The 19,347-nt window shown below is 44.2% G+C and overlaps 1 protein-coding gene across 1 annotated transcript in view; it reads right to left on the bottom strand.

Moving 5' to 3' along the window:
* The window catches only part of SAMD12 (sterile alpha motif domain containing 12), a 317,116-nt gene extending 307,303 nt beyond the window's left edge, over positions 1-9,813 (bottom strand). Inside the window, exon 1 of the mRNA XM_070942042.1 lies at positions 9,756-9,813. Coding sequence (XP_070798143.1) covers positions 9,756-9,768 — 13 coding nt within the window. The 5' untranslated portion in view covers positions 9,769-9,813. The remainder of the gene's footprint in view (positions 1-9,755) is intronic.
* Between the last annotated feature and the right edge of the window lie 9,534 nt (positions 9,814-19,347).

The raw sequence follows: 19,347 nt of genomic DNA, 5'->3' as shown, positions 1-19,347 counted from the left end.
TTTCCATTCCCACCCCACTCCAGGGGAAGGATACTATAAAATTTCCATTCCCACCCCACTCCAGGGGAAGGATACTGCAAAATCTCCATTTCCTCCTGATCAGCTGGGACTCGGGAGGCAGAGAATAGATGGGGGCGGGGCCAGTCAAAGGTAGCATCTACCGGTTCTCCAAACTACTCAAAATTTCCGCTACCGGTTCTCCAGAACTGATCAGAACCTGCTGAATACAACCTCTGCTTTGGATGGCATACAACAATGCTAAAAAACAGTTAAAAATAAATACCCCAAACAATTAAAAAAAACTATATAAACAAGGGTCAAAACAAGAAATCGCAGGCCAGGAGATGCTAATAATTATGGTGTCACCTCATTAATTCACCAGTCCTCAAGGATCTATAGGATCTATCAGTCCTATAGGCCTGATAGCACAAGCCAGGTCTTTGGAACGTCAGAAGCAATTGTGCCAGCCCCACCTGAGAGGGGAGGATATTTTGTAACCCATGAACCACACCTGAAAAGGGCGACCGCATAGAGGCCACCAAATGTAGCTCTTTAAAAGACAGAACCTGTAAATGTCCTCTCTGGGATGGGCAGACATAACTGGGAGAGATGATCCCTTAAATCACCTGGCCCTATGCCATGTAGGGCTTTAAAAATCAAAAACAGCACCCTGAATTGGATCCGGAAACAGATCCTGTAATTAATGCAGGTTAAGAGCAGAGGTGTAACACGAGTTCTATCAGAAACACACATTATTCACCACGCCGCTGCATCGTGCACCAGCTGAAGTTTCTGGATATTCTTCAAGGGCAGCCCCATGTAGAGCATATTACAATAGTCCAACCGGGAGGTGACATGAGTGAAAATGAATAGGGCCCCTCAACCTAGGAATGGGGCAACACGCACTCAATGCGAAGCTGTACAAAGAACCTTCCCCTGTAGCTACAATTGAGCCGCGGTGGTGCAGTGGTTAGAATGCAGTACTACAGGCTACTTCTGCTGACTGCCCGCAATTTGGCAGTTCGAATCTCACCAGGCTCAAGGTTGACTCAGCCTTCCGAGGTTGGTAAAATGAGATTGTTAGGGGCAATATGCTGATTCTGTAAACCACTTAGAGAGGGCTGTCGAGCACTGTGAAGTGGTATATAAGTCTAAAGTGCTATTGCTTTTGCTATTGCTGCAGAACAGAAGTTGTAAGTCCAGGATAACCGCTAGATTGTTTTCAGGGCCTGTTTGGGGCAGTGCAACCCCATATTCCTCCCTTTTTTCTGTTTCTCTTTTGCCCGTGCGCAAATATAGATTTGCGCACGGGCAAATATATATATATTCTATATTTCACATTGGAAATATAGAACAGTCAAATCAATATCACTTTCTGAGTAATGGATCCTGATTCTTATATAGCTAGTCCTTGTTTGGCAACCACAATTAGGACTGGCAACTCGGTTGTTAAGCCAAGCGGTCACTAAGTGAAACAGTGATGGTGCTTACAACCTTCCTTCAGCTTTCCTTTGCTTTACAGATTTGTGAAGTTGGTAAATGTGAGGATTGGTCATAAAGTTATTACTTCATCACCACTGTAGCTGTGCGTGGTTGCTAAATGAGCTAGTCATTAAATGAGGATTCCCTTTGCAGATGCAGGGTAGGGTGGCGATGACTGGACAGAGCAGCTGGTAGCCAAGCAATACAGTAAAATCCTCTGATGGTCATTCACATTTTTGTAACCTAAGCGTGACTGCATTATGCATTGGCAAAACCAGAATTTCTGCTACATTCTTGCCTTCCGCATTCAGAACAGTTACCACTGTTTGTCTTCTGATAACAAAAGGGGAAATTAATACCCAATCATTACATTTCCCTAATCCTCAGAGACTTGTGTCCTTTGTTCTCTGCAATGCCTGGCTCCTATTGGCAGTAGTTTTCAATAGATTCCCACCTACAGTTTGATTAGGAAATTAAACAGGGTGCATTGTTCTTTCTTGATTCAAGCTTTCCCACCAACAAGGAAAAACCTGCATTCTGATTCTGTGCTTGAATAGCTAAATTCAAATAAGGTGGTTATAGAAAACCTTGGTCCAGGGGTGAAATCCAGCAGGTTCTGACAGGTTCTGGAGAACCGGTAGCGGAAATTTTGAGCAGTTCGGAGAATCAGCAAATACCACCTCTGGCTAGCCCCAGAGTGGGGTGGGAATCAGAGATGGGTTTCAGCAGGTTCTGACCAGTTCTGGAGAACCGGTAGCGGAAATTTTGAGTAGTTCAGAGAACCGGTAGTAAAACTTCTGACTGGCCCCACCTCCATCTATTCTCTGCCTCCCGAGTCCCAGCTGATCGGGAGGAAATGGAGATTTTACAGTATCCTTCCTCTGTAGTGGGGTGGGAATGGAGATTTTACAGTATCCTTCCCCTGCCACGCCCACCAAGCCACACCCACAGAATGGGTAGTAAAAAAATTGGATTTCACCACTGCCTTGGCCCTGTTACGCAGTCTCTCTTGCTACAGCAAACCCAGAATAAGGAACTTAGTTTGTTAGGATACTTCTCAAGTTTTGCAAGAAACACTCTATCCCTATCTGAAGTTATAGCCGAATGCCAGGAAAAGGTTTTGTCCTCTGTTTTTCATACAACCTGAAAGATTTCCTGTTGCTCTTTGATACGGAAAGTTATTACCGGATTGATTCAAGCCACCAGGATGTAGCAAAGAAAATCTCTGGGCCAATCTTTCTTCTCCGACAGAAAGAATGGGGAAGATGCCAAAAAAATATACTTTTTTGGCCGCAGAAGGAGGAAGCACCGAAGCTTTTAATGTGCAAATACTTTCACAGGGCTATCAAAAACTGACTTGATAATAGCAACGGGTTTAGGACTGGAGATTTATCATCTGAACTGACTGCTCCTTTGGACATAAATAAATAACAAACAAACAAGGGGAAAGGCTATTGTTTTGAGTTTCTATTGTTTCCAGTGGCTGAACATGCAGGAAACATCCTGTTTTGTTCCAAGCTGTCTATAAAAGTTTTTAGGGCATTTGGGTTGAACTAAATATGGGTAAAAACACATGTTCTTGATTCTTAATTACTTATTGTTTTCTCTACTTTCTCTATTTATTCCCCTCCTTTATTACTTTACAAATAACTCCAGGCGGTGAATACAGTACAGGTGGTTCTCGACTTACAACGGTTCATTTAGTGACTGTTCAAAGTTACAATGGGATTGAAAGAAGTGACTTATGACTGTTTTTCATACTTAACGCCTTTGTAGCATTCCCATGGTCATGTGATCAACAGTCAGATGCTTGGGAACCATTCATATTTATGGCAGTTGCGACATTCTGGGGTCAGGTGATTCCCTTCTGTGATCTTCAGACAAGCAAAGTCAATGAGGAAAGCCAGATTCACTTAACGACCATGTGACTAACTTAGCAACTTCAGTGATTCACTGAACAACTCTGGCAAGAAGAGTTGTAAAATGGGGCCAAACTCACTTATTTATTTATTTATTGGTTCGATTTATATGCTGCCTTTTTCCGGAGACTCAGGGCGGCTTACAATGCTTTTAAGCAATAGCCTTCATACTTTTGTATATACCTGCTTAGTAGGGCTTTTGCCCCCCCCAAGCGGTGTTCTTTTTATACAATGTCAGCTTATTGCCCCCACAATCCGGGTCCTCATTTTACCTACCTCGGAAGGATGGAAGGCTGAGTCAACCTTGAGCCTGGTGAGATTTGAACTCGCAGTAAATGCAGGCAGCTGGCAGCTAAGTGCTACTTAACAGCACTTTAGGCTCATTTGTTTGTTTTTGGCTGTCCAAGAGCCAGGGGTTTAATAGCTTTTCTTCAATAAAACAGAGATCACAATATCAACTGGGTGAACATTACAGTTTCATTTGTATATCAATCAAAGCATTAAAGTAGAACTACATGCACTGTAGGTCCTCCAGGGCAGTGGTCTCCAACCGTGGCCACTTTAAGCCTGGAGGACTTCAACTTCCAGAATTCCCTAGCTGGTTGCCAAGGTTGGAGACCCCTGCTCCAGAGAATTTCGGTTGCTGACTGGCCTCCTCCAAGATTCCTAGCCATTATGAAATTACTCTGGCGTTTTAGGCATTGTGAAGTAATTACTTAACATGGGTTTCACTAAGCAACAGAAATGTTGGGTTGAATTGTGGTGGTATAAGTGGAGGACTGCCTGTACTCCTTTGTCCTCTTTTCCCCACAACAACAACCCTGTGAGGTGGGTTGGGCTGAGAGAGAATGACTGGCCCAAAGTCACCCAGCTGTCTTTCATGGCTAAGGTGAAACTAGAACTCAAAGTCTCCTGCTTTCTAGCCTGGTGCCTTAATTACTAGACCAAACTGGAATTATGGCAGCTTCTATGTACATGTATGGCTGTGAAAGTTGGACTGTAAGAAAAGCTGAGTGTCAAAGAATTGAAGGCTTTGAACTCTGGTGCTGGAGAAGACTCCTGCGACTCCCTTGGACTGCAAGGCGATCAAACCGGTCAGTCCTAGAGGAGATCAACCCTGACTGCTCTTTAGAAGGCCAGATCCTGAAGATGAAACTCAAATATTTTGGCCCCCTAATGAGAAGGAAGGACTCACTGGAGAAGAGCCTAATGCTGGGAACGATTGAGGGCAAAAGAAGAAGGGGACGACAGAGAACGAGGTGGCTGGATAGGAGGAGTGAAATGCTCCCAGTTCGGACCGGATTGCCCGATCCGGTAGCGATGGAGGCGGGTGGTTCAGAGAACTGGTAGCAAAAATCCCTGCCCCCCCCATGCCCAGCTGAGTTGCACAATCATCAGAGGCTTTTCTTTTACTTTTAAAAGCATTTTTTCTACAACCTCATCAGCCAAAAAATGCTTTTAAAAGTAAAAAAAAAAAAAAGCCTCTGATGATCGCGTGGCTCAGCTGGGATCATCAAAGGCTTTTTAAAAAAAAACACTTTTTTCTTTTAAATGCCTCTGAGATCCAAGCTGAGTTGCCTGATTGGCAGAACTTTTTTTCTTTTAAATGCCTCTAACGGTCAGGCAACTCAGCTGGGATTGTCAGAGCCTTTTGAAAGCATTTTTTTACAACCTCTTCGCCGAAGAGGTTGTAGAAAAAATGGTTTTAAAAGTAAAAAAAAAATTGGCCACGCCCACCCAGCCCACCCCACCACCACCAAGCCATGTCCACAGAACTGGTAGTAACAAATTTTAGATTTCACCCCTGCTGGATAGAATCACTGAAGCAGTCGGTATGAGCTTAAATGGACTTCAAAGGATGGTAGAGGACAGGAAGGCCTGGAGGAATATTGTCCATGGGTTGGACACGACTTCGCAACTAACAACAATAATGCACATTCAGATGAACGCAGAAAAATCTGAAATCTTAGAGCATAGGCTGGTTGAGGTATGTATGGAAACTCCACCCTCAATCTCCAGCTCACTGTCAGCCTTGCATGTTTAGGCCAAATGTAGCTGAACAATCCCAGGAACCAAAATTCATTAATTTTACACATGAATAGAGAAGATGTTATTTGCAAGCAAGTTGCACATCAAGTTATATCCAGCCTTCATTTCAATTCAGAACAAACCCATGCACACCCTTGCTATTTTTACCAATGCAGCATCTTCTGCTGAAAAGATAAAACATCAGATCTCTTTGGAGATAGAAATCACTTTGATTTTTTTTTTTAAAAAAAAAGTTTCTGTCCCACACGTTGGTGACTCTTCTTGAGATCCATCCCAGGGCTAACCCAGTCTCTTTCTTCTTCCAAGCGCAAAGCTGAGAACAATCTTGAAGAAGAGACGCAGGAAATAATAAAACTTATTGCAAAAACCATTGATAAAGGGAAAGGGGGGAATCCCGCAGATGCATTTACGTTTATAATTTTATCCTGGTTTTTGCAAAATGCCACAGCTTTGATCATATTCTTGTCCTGGCTGCTTAATCTTCCCGTTGTTTGTTTTCCTAGGCAAGGCTCCAACACACTGCACATATGGGTCCCAGGCCGTTGGGGGCTTGTATTTATCAGGCAGCAGCCCCCGCAGCCACATGGTAAGATACTTTCCAAACAGAGGGGAATTTCAAAAGCAGATTGTAAGATGGTAGAATGATGGTTCACGAAATGAAATTTTAAAAAAGATTTTAAAAGATTCCTTTGGATAAGCTTAAAAATGGAACAACAGTTTTAAAGTGTGAGAGGTTTTTTTTAAAAAAAATGCTACAGTTTGATATTCTTGTATTGTTTCCACTGTGAAATTTTTACAGTGGTGGTTGGATGGTTGGTAAGTAGGTAGATGATAGATAGTATATGATAGATAGATGATAAATAGATGATAGACAGGCAGGCAGGCAAGCAGATAGGGATGGATGGATGGATGGACGGATGGACTGATAGATAATAGATGATTGATTGATTGATTGATGATAGATGGAAGGAAGGAAGGAAGGAAGGAAGATAGATAGATCGATAAGATGATGGAAAAATGATAAACAGATGATAGACGATAGACAATAGGCAGGCAGGCAGACAGACAGAGGGATGGATGGATGGATGGATGGATGGATGGATGGATGGATGGGTGGATGGACGGACAGATAGTAGATAGATAGATAGATAGATGATAGAGCTAGATAGATGATGGAAAAATGATAAACAGGTGATAGACGATAGGCAGGCAGGCAGGCAGGCAGGCAGGCATATAGGGATGGATGGATGGATGGATGGATGGATGGATGGATGGACGGACAGATAGATAATAGATGATTGATAGAAGATAGATAGATAGATAGATAGATAGATAGATAGATAGATAGATGATAGATAGATAGATAGATAGATAGATAGATAGATAGATAGTCAGTCAGACAGACAGACAGACAGACAGACAGAGAGACAGACAGAGAGACAGACAGACAGACAGACAATAGACAGAGAGACAGACAGATATTGTATTTTGCAGAATGAAAGTTTTGTAGGAGACAAAGTCTTTCTTATCTGGAGATGCTTAAGTGCATCAATAAATGCTATGCTGGGACAGTGACTTTTCTGACTCTCATTGCTACTATGGTAGTAATTGAGATGATCTTACTCTCAGTGGAATGGAAGAAGAATATTTCAAGACTTAATTACATGAAGAATAGCCAGTAGCATGGATTTCCTGCCTTTTCTTCCAAAATGCAGGCATATCATTGAAAAATATACCAATTAAGGTGGTCTGATTAGATGAACAAACATTTAAAAAAAGGGGGGGAAGAGCATAATAAAACTTCCACACTTGGCTTGTTGGTAGTTTAAGCAGAAAACAAAACTGTTCTTTTACAGTACAACAAAACAAGAAAGGATGGGCAAAAGACTACCGTTATCAGCTGCAGACTAGATTCTGCCAGGAACATCAGCAATACCAGAAAACCTGGAATTTAATTTTTAGAGGGGGTGAATAGTACAGAAATGAGATTTAAAAATGGGAGAAAGCAGCAAGAATTACTAGAAAGAGAATTACATGAATTTCAGCAGCAGATCATGCTGAGGGAAGAGAAGCATTAATATAAGTTGCAACAGGAGCGTTAACGCTGTTTACTGCTTTCCACTGATTTATAGATTCTCATGCTCAGCCAGGCAATATATTTAGCTATTGAGCCTCCCCTGCAGAAGAGATGCTACTAGGGGGGAGGCCTAAATTATACTAATTTTATCAAGCAACCCCAACCCTGGAAACCACAATGTCTAAAAACTACAGTGCTGAAAGATCAGTTTTGTTTTATTCAACTCTATTTCATGTTCTAGACCAGGGGTGTCAAACTCGATTGCATTGAGGGCCACGTAAGGGTTGTGTTTGATCTTGGGAGGGGGCTGGGGGGGATGTGGCCAGCTTGACATCACTCATGTCAGGGGCACCTGTGGTGGCCAGGTTGGGTCTGAGTCCCCTGCCAGCGAAAACAGTCCCCTGCAGTTCCCTGCCAGCGAAAACAGAGCCTAAGAGGGCCACGCGCCCCTCCCAAGTTCTGTTTTCACTGGCAGAGGCACTGTGGGCCAGTCCTTCCCTATTTCCAGGGTGGCCCTGCAGGCCAGATTTAAGCACCCCGTGGGCCACATCCAGCCCGTGGGCCTTGAGTTTGACACCTCTGGATCTAGACCATCCATCTCCCTCAAGGAGCTTCTTTTCTTATAAAAAGGTAAAGGTTTCTCTGTCCAAATCGTGTCTGACTCTATGGCAGGGTGCTCATTTCTGTTTCTTGGCCAAGGGAGCCAGTGTTTTCTGAAGAGATTTTCCATGGTCATGTGGCAAGCATGGCGATACTGTACATCAAAGGTGAACAAAACAGTGTTAACTTCCCACCAATGTGGTACCTATTAATCTACTTGCATTTGCATGCTTTCAAACTGCTAAGTGGATAGGAGCTGGAGCATGTAACGGGAGCTCACCCCATTGCGTGGAGCTCAGGTCTCAAACCTGGGCTGTCAGCTCTCCAGCTGACAAGCTCAGCTTCTTTAACCGCTGAGCTTTCTTATATTGTGACTCAAATGGGAACCGTGTGTGGGGTTTCTCTATCATCCTAATTCCATCTTTCTTCTTTGAGGACCTTCTATCTGCTGAAGGTATTCTTGTAGAATTCTCTGGACTTCAAAAGATTAGCAAGGTTCAGACCACTCTTACTACCTCTCATGGACCAACACAATAATTTGCAACACAAAAACATCTGGAAAGGTTGGGAAGGGTCCTTAATATTTCTCCCCCTCCAAAAAAATAAGTTATTTAGCCCATTTTCACAAGTTTCCAGCCCTCTTTGCAGGACACTCAGCCAGCACAGAAAACTTCTGTTCCATTTCAAGTTCAAATGGAACTTCCTTGTTCCATTTCACAAACAAGGACCTCCGTATATGACCCAGGGCTGATTACAGCCATCTGGGAGAAGATCAAGATCTGAGTTCATCCATCATGTTAATGGGGCAACAGTGTGGTTTGGTGGTGATGGGCACCGAGCTCCTGGCGTTCGTAAGACAGGCTTAAGCCCTTGGGAGTGATCTGTGAGCGCAGCCACTTCCTGCAAAGGAGCAGGAGCAGGCCAACACACCACACCTGAGCTGTCAAAAAGCTGGTGCTCAGGCCTCCCTTCCATGCCTCTTCAGGTGAACCTCAAGGGCAGCCTCGACCATGGAGTAGCCACGGAGTAGCCTTCATGCCTGCGGACTTCACCTGATGCTCAGAAAGTGCTGGCAGGCAGGAAGCTCAGTCTCTTACACCTTGGACTAACAGCTGCAAATAAAAAAGACACGGTGGGATTCCATGAACGCCCTCGGAAGGGCCCGGGGTGGTTGTGGTGGGGAGGGGGAGGTCTATGTGTGCAGGATTTGGATGGGTCTCTCCGTTGAAGAAAACCGCAAGCTCTTTTTTAAAGCGAGGTCGAGGGAGGGAGCGAGCGAGCGCTGCAGTGGAGCTATGCAGAAGCCTAGCCAAAAGCGGGAAGCCTGCCTGTCCCTGGCTGAAGCAGGTTCCTCGCCGGCTCACCTCTCCGCGCCCCTCCAAGCCTCCGTTTAATGGCCGGCGCCTCCCCACCCCTCATTTGGCAAAGGCGCCAAAGCCTTTGATCTGCTTGCTGCCCCCCCACCCCCTGTCGTCGTCCTTCCCGCCTTCCTAGCCAGCCGACTCGGCTGCGTTTGTCCCCCTCAGGTGAGAGCAAAGGACGAGGAAGGCGGGAGGGGTGGGGGGAGGGCGCCCGGGGGCGCCTCTGGCTTTTGCAAAAGGAAAAGGCAGGTGAACCGCAGCCCTTACCTTCCACAGCCATTCTCTCAGAGCTCGCTTAGTGCATGCATAATTCGCCTGCCCAGAGATGCTTCTCCTCCTCCTCCTCCTCCTCCTCCTCCTTCCTCCCTTCTCCCCCCACCCCTTTCTTTCCTTCCTTCTCTTTCTCCCTTCACGGTTTTCTCTCTCTGGCTCATCTGCAACCGAGAAGTTCAACCTGCAGCGAGAAAGGCTTAGCGCTCGGTTCCCTCTGCAGCCTGGGAAATGGAGTCTCTGCCTTCCCCGCTCTGGCTGCGGCCCGGTGGCCCTCGGTGGCGAAGGGGCTCCCTCAAGCCCAGGGACCCCCATGTCCTCGCCACCTGAGACATTCTCCCGCGGAGGAGGAATCCCTGCCGCCTTGCCCTGCCTCAGGGGATCAAACCCAACGGGGAAAAGGAGACTACAATTCCCGTCATGCAATGCCGCAAGGTTTAAGCCGGAGACCTGGAGTGGGGACGGTTTGATTGAGCGTTTCCTTGTCAAATTAGAAGAGGAAACAGGTAAAACTGGGTGGTTGTCCGACGGCCTGGCCCCAAAAACCAACCACCCCACCTCCCCCCCCACCCCGAATCATCAGAATCTTTCCGAAGGCAAGGGAGACTTTGCTTCCCAAATAGCTTTACTGTGGCTGCAAACGGGCCAATAAATCCCAAAGTAAGTTTGCACCTTCTAGGTCTTTTTTTTTTTTTTTTGCCTCTTATACCACATTCTTGGGCTCTTTTGGGTACCTGTCTCATATCAAGCCATGTTTCTTAGAATTATAGGGCTGGAAGGAAGGGTCCTTGGAGATCTTCTAATCTAACCCCCTGCCCAAGGCAGAAGTCCTTATAGTACCATCCCAGACAAACATAGACAACTTAGAACTTTGCCGTGTTAGCACCCACCCCTTTCCTAGAAGAATGAAATATTTTAGGAAATATTAAAAAGGCAGAATATTATGTTTTCCTGGTTGAGAAATGGAGAAACATGTTTTAAAGACAAAGCAACTCCCACCTTCCTGCCTCCCCCCCCCCCACTTTGTTAATGGGCCAGAAACTCAATCTTTGACAATAGGACCCATCTGCAACACAATAGCAACAGAAACTCCACATGGAATCTGGGAAGATTATATCAGCCAGCAAGGCTAGCTAAGGCCCCCACCCCCTGGGAGTCTGACAACCAATCAGGATACTCTTTCTGGGCCCCAGGAAGTTCAAAACCCGGGGACTCACTGTATCTCAACCCTTTTTCTGTTCAGAAACTCAAGCCATGTGATCCTGTCCATCATTAAACCCTCTTTCCATGCAGTCTCCATGTTTCCAGTGTCTTTTTCCCCACTTGGAGCTGAACCCAGAAGGATATTTCTTCCTACAGCCGTCTTCGATCTGACCTAAGCATAGTACATAAAATCATCTGCTACAATGTCCTACCAGCCAATGAATACATCAGCTTCAACCAAAACAATCCAAGAGCACACAATAGATACAAACCAGGTGTGAAATCTAGCAGGTTCTGACAGGTTCGGGAGAACCGGAAATTTTGAGCAGTTCGGAGAACCGGTAGCGGAAATTTTGAGTAATTTCGAGAACCAGGAAATACCACCTCTGGCTGGCCCCAGTGGGAATGTGGGAATGGAGATTTTGCAATATCCTTCCCCCAGGAGTGGGGAGGGAATGGGGATTTTGCAGTATCCTTTCCCTGGAATGGGGTGGGAATGGAGATTTTGCAGTATCCTTCCCCTGCCATGCCCACCAAGCCACACCATGTCCACCAAGCCATGCCCACAGAACCAGTAGTAAAAAAAATTGGATTTCCAATCGGATATGCTAAACCGATCCAAACTAGACTGCAGAAAATACGACTTCAGTAACTGAGTTGTCAACGCCTGGAATGCACTACCTGACTCTGTAGTTTCTTCCCAAAACCCCCAAAACTTTAACCTTAAGCTGTCTACTGTTGACCTCAGCGACAGAACAACTGCTACTCCAGGAGGCAAGCTGTTCCCTTGATTAATTGTTCTCATTGTTAGGAAATTCATACTTCCAGGTTGGATCTCCCTCTTATGAACTTCCATCCATTACTTCTTGTCCTGCCGTCAGGTGGCTATGGAGAATAAATTGATGCCCTCTTCCCTGTGGCAGCCCGTCAAGTATTGGAAGACTGCTATGAGATCTTCCCTAAGCCTTCTCTTTGTTAAACTAGACATGTCTAGTTGCCGCAGCCATTGATCATATGATTTAGCCTCCAGGCTCTGCACTTTTTCTAGGGTCCTAGTATCTCTCTTTTGTGTGTGGGGGGGGGGGCAAAAAGGCACATGGGTGTGAGAGAGATTTATACCCTCTGTTGGGCTTTGAATTTGAGCTTGTATTCCGATTGGTTGTCAGACTCCCAGGGGGCCATGCAGGGGTAACTTTGTATGTTACCTGCGTCCCAGGCTTGATTGAGTCTTGCTGGGTGATGATGTTATGAAAGGGCTTTGGGCAATTCCTACTATGGCTCTGCCTGAAGGAGGTAGATCTTTGCTATGTAGAATAGGCCCAGAGGGAAAGAGAGGGGGAAAGAGGGAGAGAGAGAAAGAAAGAGAGGGGGAAAGCGGGAGAGAGAAAGAGAAAAAGAGCGAAAGAGAGGGAGAGGAGAGAGAGAGAGAGAAAGAGAAAGAGAGGGGGAAGAAATCTGTTGGAGAGTTCCTGTCATTTCTAGTCTGGATTTTCTTCTCCAGAGCTTCTACCCATTGGTTCTTGGCCTACTCTTGAGCACTAGGGAAATTAAATCCATGCTTCTTCCTTGTAACAGCCCTTCAAGTATTGGAAAACAACTATCAAGTCTCCCGTAAGCTTTCTCTTTGTTGGGCTAGACATACCTCATTCCCTTAGCCATTCATAGCAATAGCAATAGCACTTAGACTTATATACCGCTTCACAGTGCTTTACAGCCTTCTCTAAGCAGTTTACAGAGTCAGCCTATTGCCCCCAACATTCTGGCTCCTCATTTTACCGACCTCGGAAGGATGGAAGGCTGAGTCAACCTTGAGCCTGGTGAGATTTGATCTGCCAAACGGCAGCCGGTGATCAGCAGAAGTAGCCTGCAGTACTGCACTCTAACCACTGCGCCACTGTGGCTCTTCATCATACAATTTAGCCCCCCCCCGACCCCTTACACTGTTTGCTACTCTTCTCCGCACTCTTTCTAGGGTCTCAGCATCTATTTTGTATCATGCTATTATGCTTCAAAGGAATAAAATTCACACAGGAAGAAGAAAACAACACCATGCTACCCTTCCTGGATATCCTCATCAGTAGAGGCAGTGATGGTCATTTAGAAACCCAAGTCGATCATAAAACTATACACACCAACCAAGTTCTCCACTTACAAAGTAACAAGCCAACTTCCCACAAGAGAAGTTGTGTAAGAACATTATTTAGACATGTAGGAAAATGTCCCACCCCTCTCCTAGGAAAATGAGATATTTTAGGAAACATTAAAAGGGCAGAATATTTCCCCTAAAAGGGAGACAGAAACTCAGCACCACCACCACCATCTTTGTCAATGGGCCATTAAGGCCTGGGCCTATTCTACACAGCAAAGATCTACCTCCTTCAAGCAGAGCCATAGTAGGAATTGCCCAAAGCCCTTTCATTACATCATCACCCAGCAAGGCTCAACCAAGCCTGGGACTCAAAAGACAACCTACAAAGTTAGTCCTGCATGGCCCCATGGGAGTCTGACAGCCAATCAGAATATAAGCTCACATTCAAAGCCCAACAGAGGGTATAAATCTCTCTCTCTCTGTCTCTCACCCATGTGCCTTTTTGCCCAGGACCTCAAAACAATGTGGTCCTGTCCACCATTAAACCATCTTTTCAAGCAGTCTCCATGTTTCCAGTGTCTTTCTCCACACTTGGAACTGAGCCCAGATGGACATTTCTTCCAGCAGACAAATGCATAAATATCAGAAAAGAGAAACAGATCATCTGTACATCATCTTCCAACAAAATGGATGCCCACATATATTCCCAATGGACAAACACCTGGAAAATAAATGATTCGGCTCTCACCTTACTCATCCTAGAAAGGAAAGGGTCATTTCTGAGTGTGCATTTTACAAAGGGTTTAAATGTGGCTGCTTTTATCCAACTGCACCCAATGGGACTGATGTTTAATGATGCATGCTAAATTTCTGATTGCATTTTCTTAAAAGTGGGGAAATATCTAACCCCTACCCTCTGCAAGTCTTCAAGTCTTCCACCATGTTGACTCATTAGCCAACAATGCTGCCTCTTTTCATTAAAAGAGTTTTAAAGTTTTATCTTTAAACAATAATAATCCCGTGGACAAGAAGATTCGTAGCTTCTCTGCTGTCTGTTCCTGGCTCAGAACAATTAACACATAACAAGGGTACTCTTCTTTTCAACTCTCCACCCTCCCCATTTGTATAAATGTTTTATTTCTATTAATAGGTGAAAAGAGAATGGCAAAATAACGCCGAACAAAGATACTCAACACTAAGTTGTGAAATAGCATCAAACACAAATAAATGAAAGAAGTGCAAGAAATCAATTTTTTAAGCTCCATAAAATGAAATGGCTTTTGGTTTTGTCCTCTTTTTTTTTTAAGGTGAGAACTGTTTAGATGCCTCCTGGGAAGATTCCTTCACGGCAGCTCTTGGAAATTGTTCTTTGTCACCCCTAGTTGTTCTGCATCTGATCCATGAGTATGAAAAAAATATCATGTTTTTCTGGCCTGGATCTTTGCTCCCTTAGTAACAGACAATGCAGAATAGGAGAGGAGAGGAGAGGAGAGAGAAGAGAAGAGAAGAGAAGAGAAGAGAAGAGAAGAGAAGAGAAGAGAAGAGAAGAGAACAGAACAGAACAGAACAGAACAGAACAGAACAGAACAGAACAGAACAGAACAGAATAGAATAACAGAGTTGGAAGGGACCTTGCAGGTCTAGTCTTAGGCAGGAAACCCTACAAATGGTTATCCAACATCTTCTTAAAAATTTCCAATGTTGGAGCATTCACAACTTCTGGAGTCAAGATGTTCCACTGATTAATTGTTCTAACTGTCAGGAAATTTCTCCTTAGTTCTAAGTTGCTTCTCTCCTTGATTAGTTTCCACCCATTGCTTCTTGTTCTATCCTCAGGTGCTTTGAAGAATAGTTTGACTCCTTTGAGGCAGCCCCTGAGATATTGGAACACTGCTATCATGTCACCCTTAGTCCTTCTTTTCATCAAACTAGACATACCCAGTTCCAGCAACCGTTCTTCATATGTTTTAGCCTCCAATCCCCTAATCATCTTTGTTGCTCTTCTCTGCACTCTACAGGTAGTCCTTGACTGACAACTACAACTGAGCCCAGAATTTTCACTGCTAAGCAAGATAGATATTAAGTGAGTTTTGCCCCATTTTACAACCTTCTTGCCACAGTTGTTAAGTGAATCACTGCAATCGTTAGTAACATGGTTGTTAAGTAAATCTGACTTCCCCATTGACGTTGCTTGTCAGAAGGTCGCAAAAAGGGATCACACGATTCCAGGATACTGTTATAAATATGAGTCAGTTGCCAAGCATCTGAATTGTGATCATCATGTGACCACAGGGAGGCTACAATGGTCATAAGTGTTGAAAAAACAGTCACGAGTCACTTTTACCAGTGCCGTTATAAACTCGAATGGTCACTAAATAAAGAAAGGATTGCCATTACTAGTGTGAACAATGAGTGTGAAGAGAAACCTTCAGAGTACTATTCAAGCCACAAAGTTTGTTTAGGAACGTTGAATCAGGGTTGAATCCATGTTGGCAGAAAACAACTTTATGGGATTGTTATGAAGAAATGTGGAGAAGGTCTGAATGCCCAAGTTGAAATTGGATTAAAGTTGGTAAAATCTAATAAATCGATTGTGCACCATGATTGCAATGCTGGACAAGTTCTTGGGTTGCTTCCACAATGTTTTGGATACTCTGGGCTGCACACAAGTGATGAGGAAGTTCAATGATTGTGCCGTAATACGCCTAAGAGTACTGGTGAACCTATGTTATGCATTAGAGATGAATGTTCACAATGGTGAGTTGCTCCCGATTCTGTCCGGTTCTTGTGAACCGGTTGTCAAAGTGGCGGGAGGCTCCACCCACCCATCCGGACGTCATAATGGACGATCTGCGCATGCGCAGAAGCTTTTGTGCATGTGCACACGCGCTCCCATTGCAAACCAGTAGTAAAGGTAAGTAGAATCCATCCCTGAATGTACAGCATATTTTTTAGCAATGATGAAGTCTGTAGGCCATTGGAAACCTAGGATCTCTCTTCTGGCTTCTAGTATTAGGTAAAGGATCTTTTCCTTTGTAAGGACATTGTGCTCTCCTACATGTAATAAGTTTGTTTACTTATAAAAAAAAAGCATTGTAAAAACTGAAGAACTGGTGGTGTTTCCCAGTTTGGGTAATGAAACATCTGCAAAAAAATAACCAAGCTCAGAGAGCACCAAGGACACCTCATTTCAACCCCGAGCTACAAATATTCTCCTTTATTCAAGGTTGACTCAGCCTTCCATCCTTCCTAGATGGGTAGAATAAGGAGCCAGATTGTTGGGGGCAATAGGCTGACTCTGTAAACCGCTTAGAGAAGGCTGTAAAGCACTGTAAAGTGGTATATAAGTCTAAGTGCTATTGCTAATGCTATTATTGATTATAAAAACTCTTTTAGCTCTCTAGGGCTCCTGTACCCAGAGGAAGTCAACCTCTGATGAAAATTCCTCTGATTAAACTTCCAAACCCCTTGGAATTTTCTTGGGAAAAGACAAAAACATGATTTTAGAATATGACTTGTTATACACCCAAAATACAAGCTATATTGCATAGAATATTGTACAGCTAAGGATGTAGTTTATTTAACGTATGATTCTGTAAATTGTATAAACACTGTACCTCTGAAGGAAATAGAGATTGTATATTTTCTTTTATAATGGAAAAATCTAATAAAGTATATTTTAAAAAAAGAAAAAGAAAATTCCTCTGATTAAACTTCCAAACCCCTTGGAATTTTCTTGGGAAAAGAAAAGCACACAATAGAACTCTTGTGCCAGAAGAAAATAATGAGGAGATCAGACACAAAGTCTGCATACACATCCTGGATACAGAGGTGCAAAGATGTGAGGCAACTTTATCAGGTGTGCTATTCAGCAGGTTCTGACAGGTTCTGGAGAACCTGTAGCAGAAATTTTGAGTAGTTCGGAGAACCGGCAAATACCACCTCTGGCTGGCCCCAGAGTGGAGTGGGAATGGAGATTTTGCCATATCCTCCCCCCAGGGGTGGGGAGGAAATGGGGATTTTGCAGTATCCTTTCCCTGCCATGCCCACCAAACCACACACCATGCCCATCAAGCCACGCCCACAGAACAGGTAGTAAAAAAATTTGAATTCCACCACTAAACTTTATGATCTATTTCTTCCAAAAAACTTCCTCTTTCTGGCCTTGTTTCTGCAATTATGACCTCGCCTGCACTTTTCAATAAATAATACAGTTGAACTTCTTCATTTTTCATGCTACCAATAGATTAGGAGTCTTCTAGAACAGGGAACTCCAGTTTTGTTTTGTGAAAATTAAATTAGTGGGCACTTCTGCAGCCTATTAGCAATATTAATTACAATAACATCTAAAGGAGACCAACAACTTTGGGTAGGCATTCCAGTACATCATCCGGGACAAACCCCACAAAAGCAAATGGGCAAAGATGGTGTGAGACTAGGTCAAAGCCACCATAGCTAAAAGTGGTGAAGTATTCTGGCCTAGGCTCTCTTAAAAAGCACGAAGCAGGAACTGGTCCTGGCAAAACCTCTTTTATTTACACGACTGTGAATTACTTTCATTCACAGTCAGCAAGGTTTGTCCAAACAGTTTTTCAAAGGAATATTTCTCAACACACTTTATCTCGTTTGGCAAGCTGCCACGTAACTTGTTTCCAAATGCAGAGTAAGGCAAAACTTGGCACAGAGTCTCTTAGTCACAAACTCTCCATCTGAGGGCTAATAGACCAGGCTCCGCCTCTGTCTCTCTCTGCCAGCTCCATTCCCTCTTCCCCCTGGGAGCTCTCAGGTTGCCTTGATGCTGGCCCTGACTCTCACGCCGCCTCCTCATCTGATTCGGCTGCCACAAAACAAGTGCAGCTGTGCACACATGCATGCTCATCTGTGATCTGTCCCCGTCCACACACACACACAAACACAGCCAGCCGAGGGTTAAGGAAGCACTTGGAACACACCCAGGTCTTTATCTCCAACTTGGCAGCGATATACACACCGTCTGCCAAGTGCTTTTATTTCCACAGAAAACAGAAAGATAATATACTTAGCGTACAAGAGTCCAAGAATTATTATTCCTCTCAGCAGTTTCGGATGAGGCTTTAGTGACTATCCAAGGTTTACTTTTGTTCGTCACAAGGATCACTGGCCACCACCCTCTATTATATAGTCTCTGGGGTGTGGTCCAGTGACTCAGTTCTAATCCCTAGCACGCCTCCTGAGCTGCTGCAATCGTTTATCATGCCTTCGGAGGCGTGCGTCCAGGAATGATGTCTCTCCCTCGCTCTCATCTGAGCCACCTGTCTCCCTGCTAATCTCCTCTCCCTCGGCCGGCACCTGAGACAGTGCCAGAGGGGAGGGGCCTGGAGAGGGAGGCCTGGCTGACTCCTCTTCCTCATGCTCGGAGCTTTCTTCCTCCGATGGGACAGGCTCAGAGGGCGGGGCCACAACAATCTGTTGCTTTTGCAGCCCGGTTCAGAATGACCATAAGATGAACCTGAGAACCCAAGTGTATAACAGGGCACTTCTACTGCCAATTAGCAATATTAATTACAATAAAGTCAAAAGGAGATAAATCCCTTTGGGTAGGAATTCCAGTACATCATCCAGTGCAAACCCCATAAAAGCAAATGGGCAGAGATGGTTTCTCTGCTGCTTTTACTACGTACTCAGGTACAAATTCTGATATTGAAGAGAAATAAACATTGCTCGGTAATAAATTACACCTTCTGCCTGCTGTTTGGGGAATGACGGAATGTGAACAATTGACTAATTGGCTCTTGGTATCCTTATGCAAATTTTACACCCCATTGACTTTGCAACAGTTCACATATCCTACTAAGTCGCAATGTGTTTTATTTAGTTTTGACTTAGTGGGATGTGTGAATTCAGCTGTTGTGACCTATAAACCATGATTTGCTTGCTAGTTTCAGGAAGGGAGACGTTATATAAATAAATAATTAAAATCTAACTATCCACAACTGACGATTCCCAATAAGGATGAACCCGGTAATGCGTGTCTTCTGTTGGTCAATATTAACATCCACACAGGATGTTTTACTGTGTAAAAATACAGAAAATGTTTAGAGGTGGTGGAAATCATGTAATACCCCATACATTGGGGATATGAAATAACATAACATCTATATCTCTCTGCCCTGACAGCTTAAGGAAAGTTGGATTGTTACAATCCTTGTTTGGATAACATAACAGTAGATATCTGGAAACCCAACATTGCAACTCATAAGATAAATATTGTAAGTATTCCAAACGAAAATATACCAAATGCCATGTGGAAGAAATAGC

The sequence above is a fragment of the Pituophis catenifer genome, unplaced genomic scaffold (genome assembly GCF_029215685.1).
Source record: "Pituophis catenifer annectens isolate HBS135680 unplaced genomic scaffold, rPitCat1.0.hap2 SCAF_3, whole genome shotgun sequence".
Lineage (NCBI taxonomy): Eukaryota > Metazoa > Chordata > Lepidosauria > Squamata > Colubridae > Pituophis > Pituophis catenifer.
Note: the sequence above shows the minus strand (reverse complement) of the source record. Positions and strands in the feature narration are given on the sequence as shown.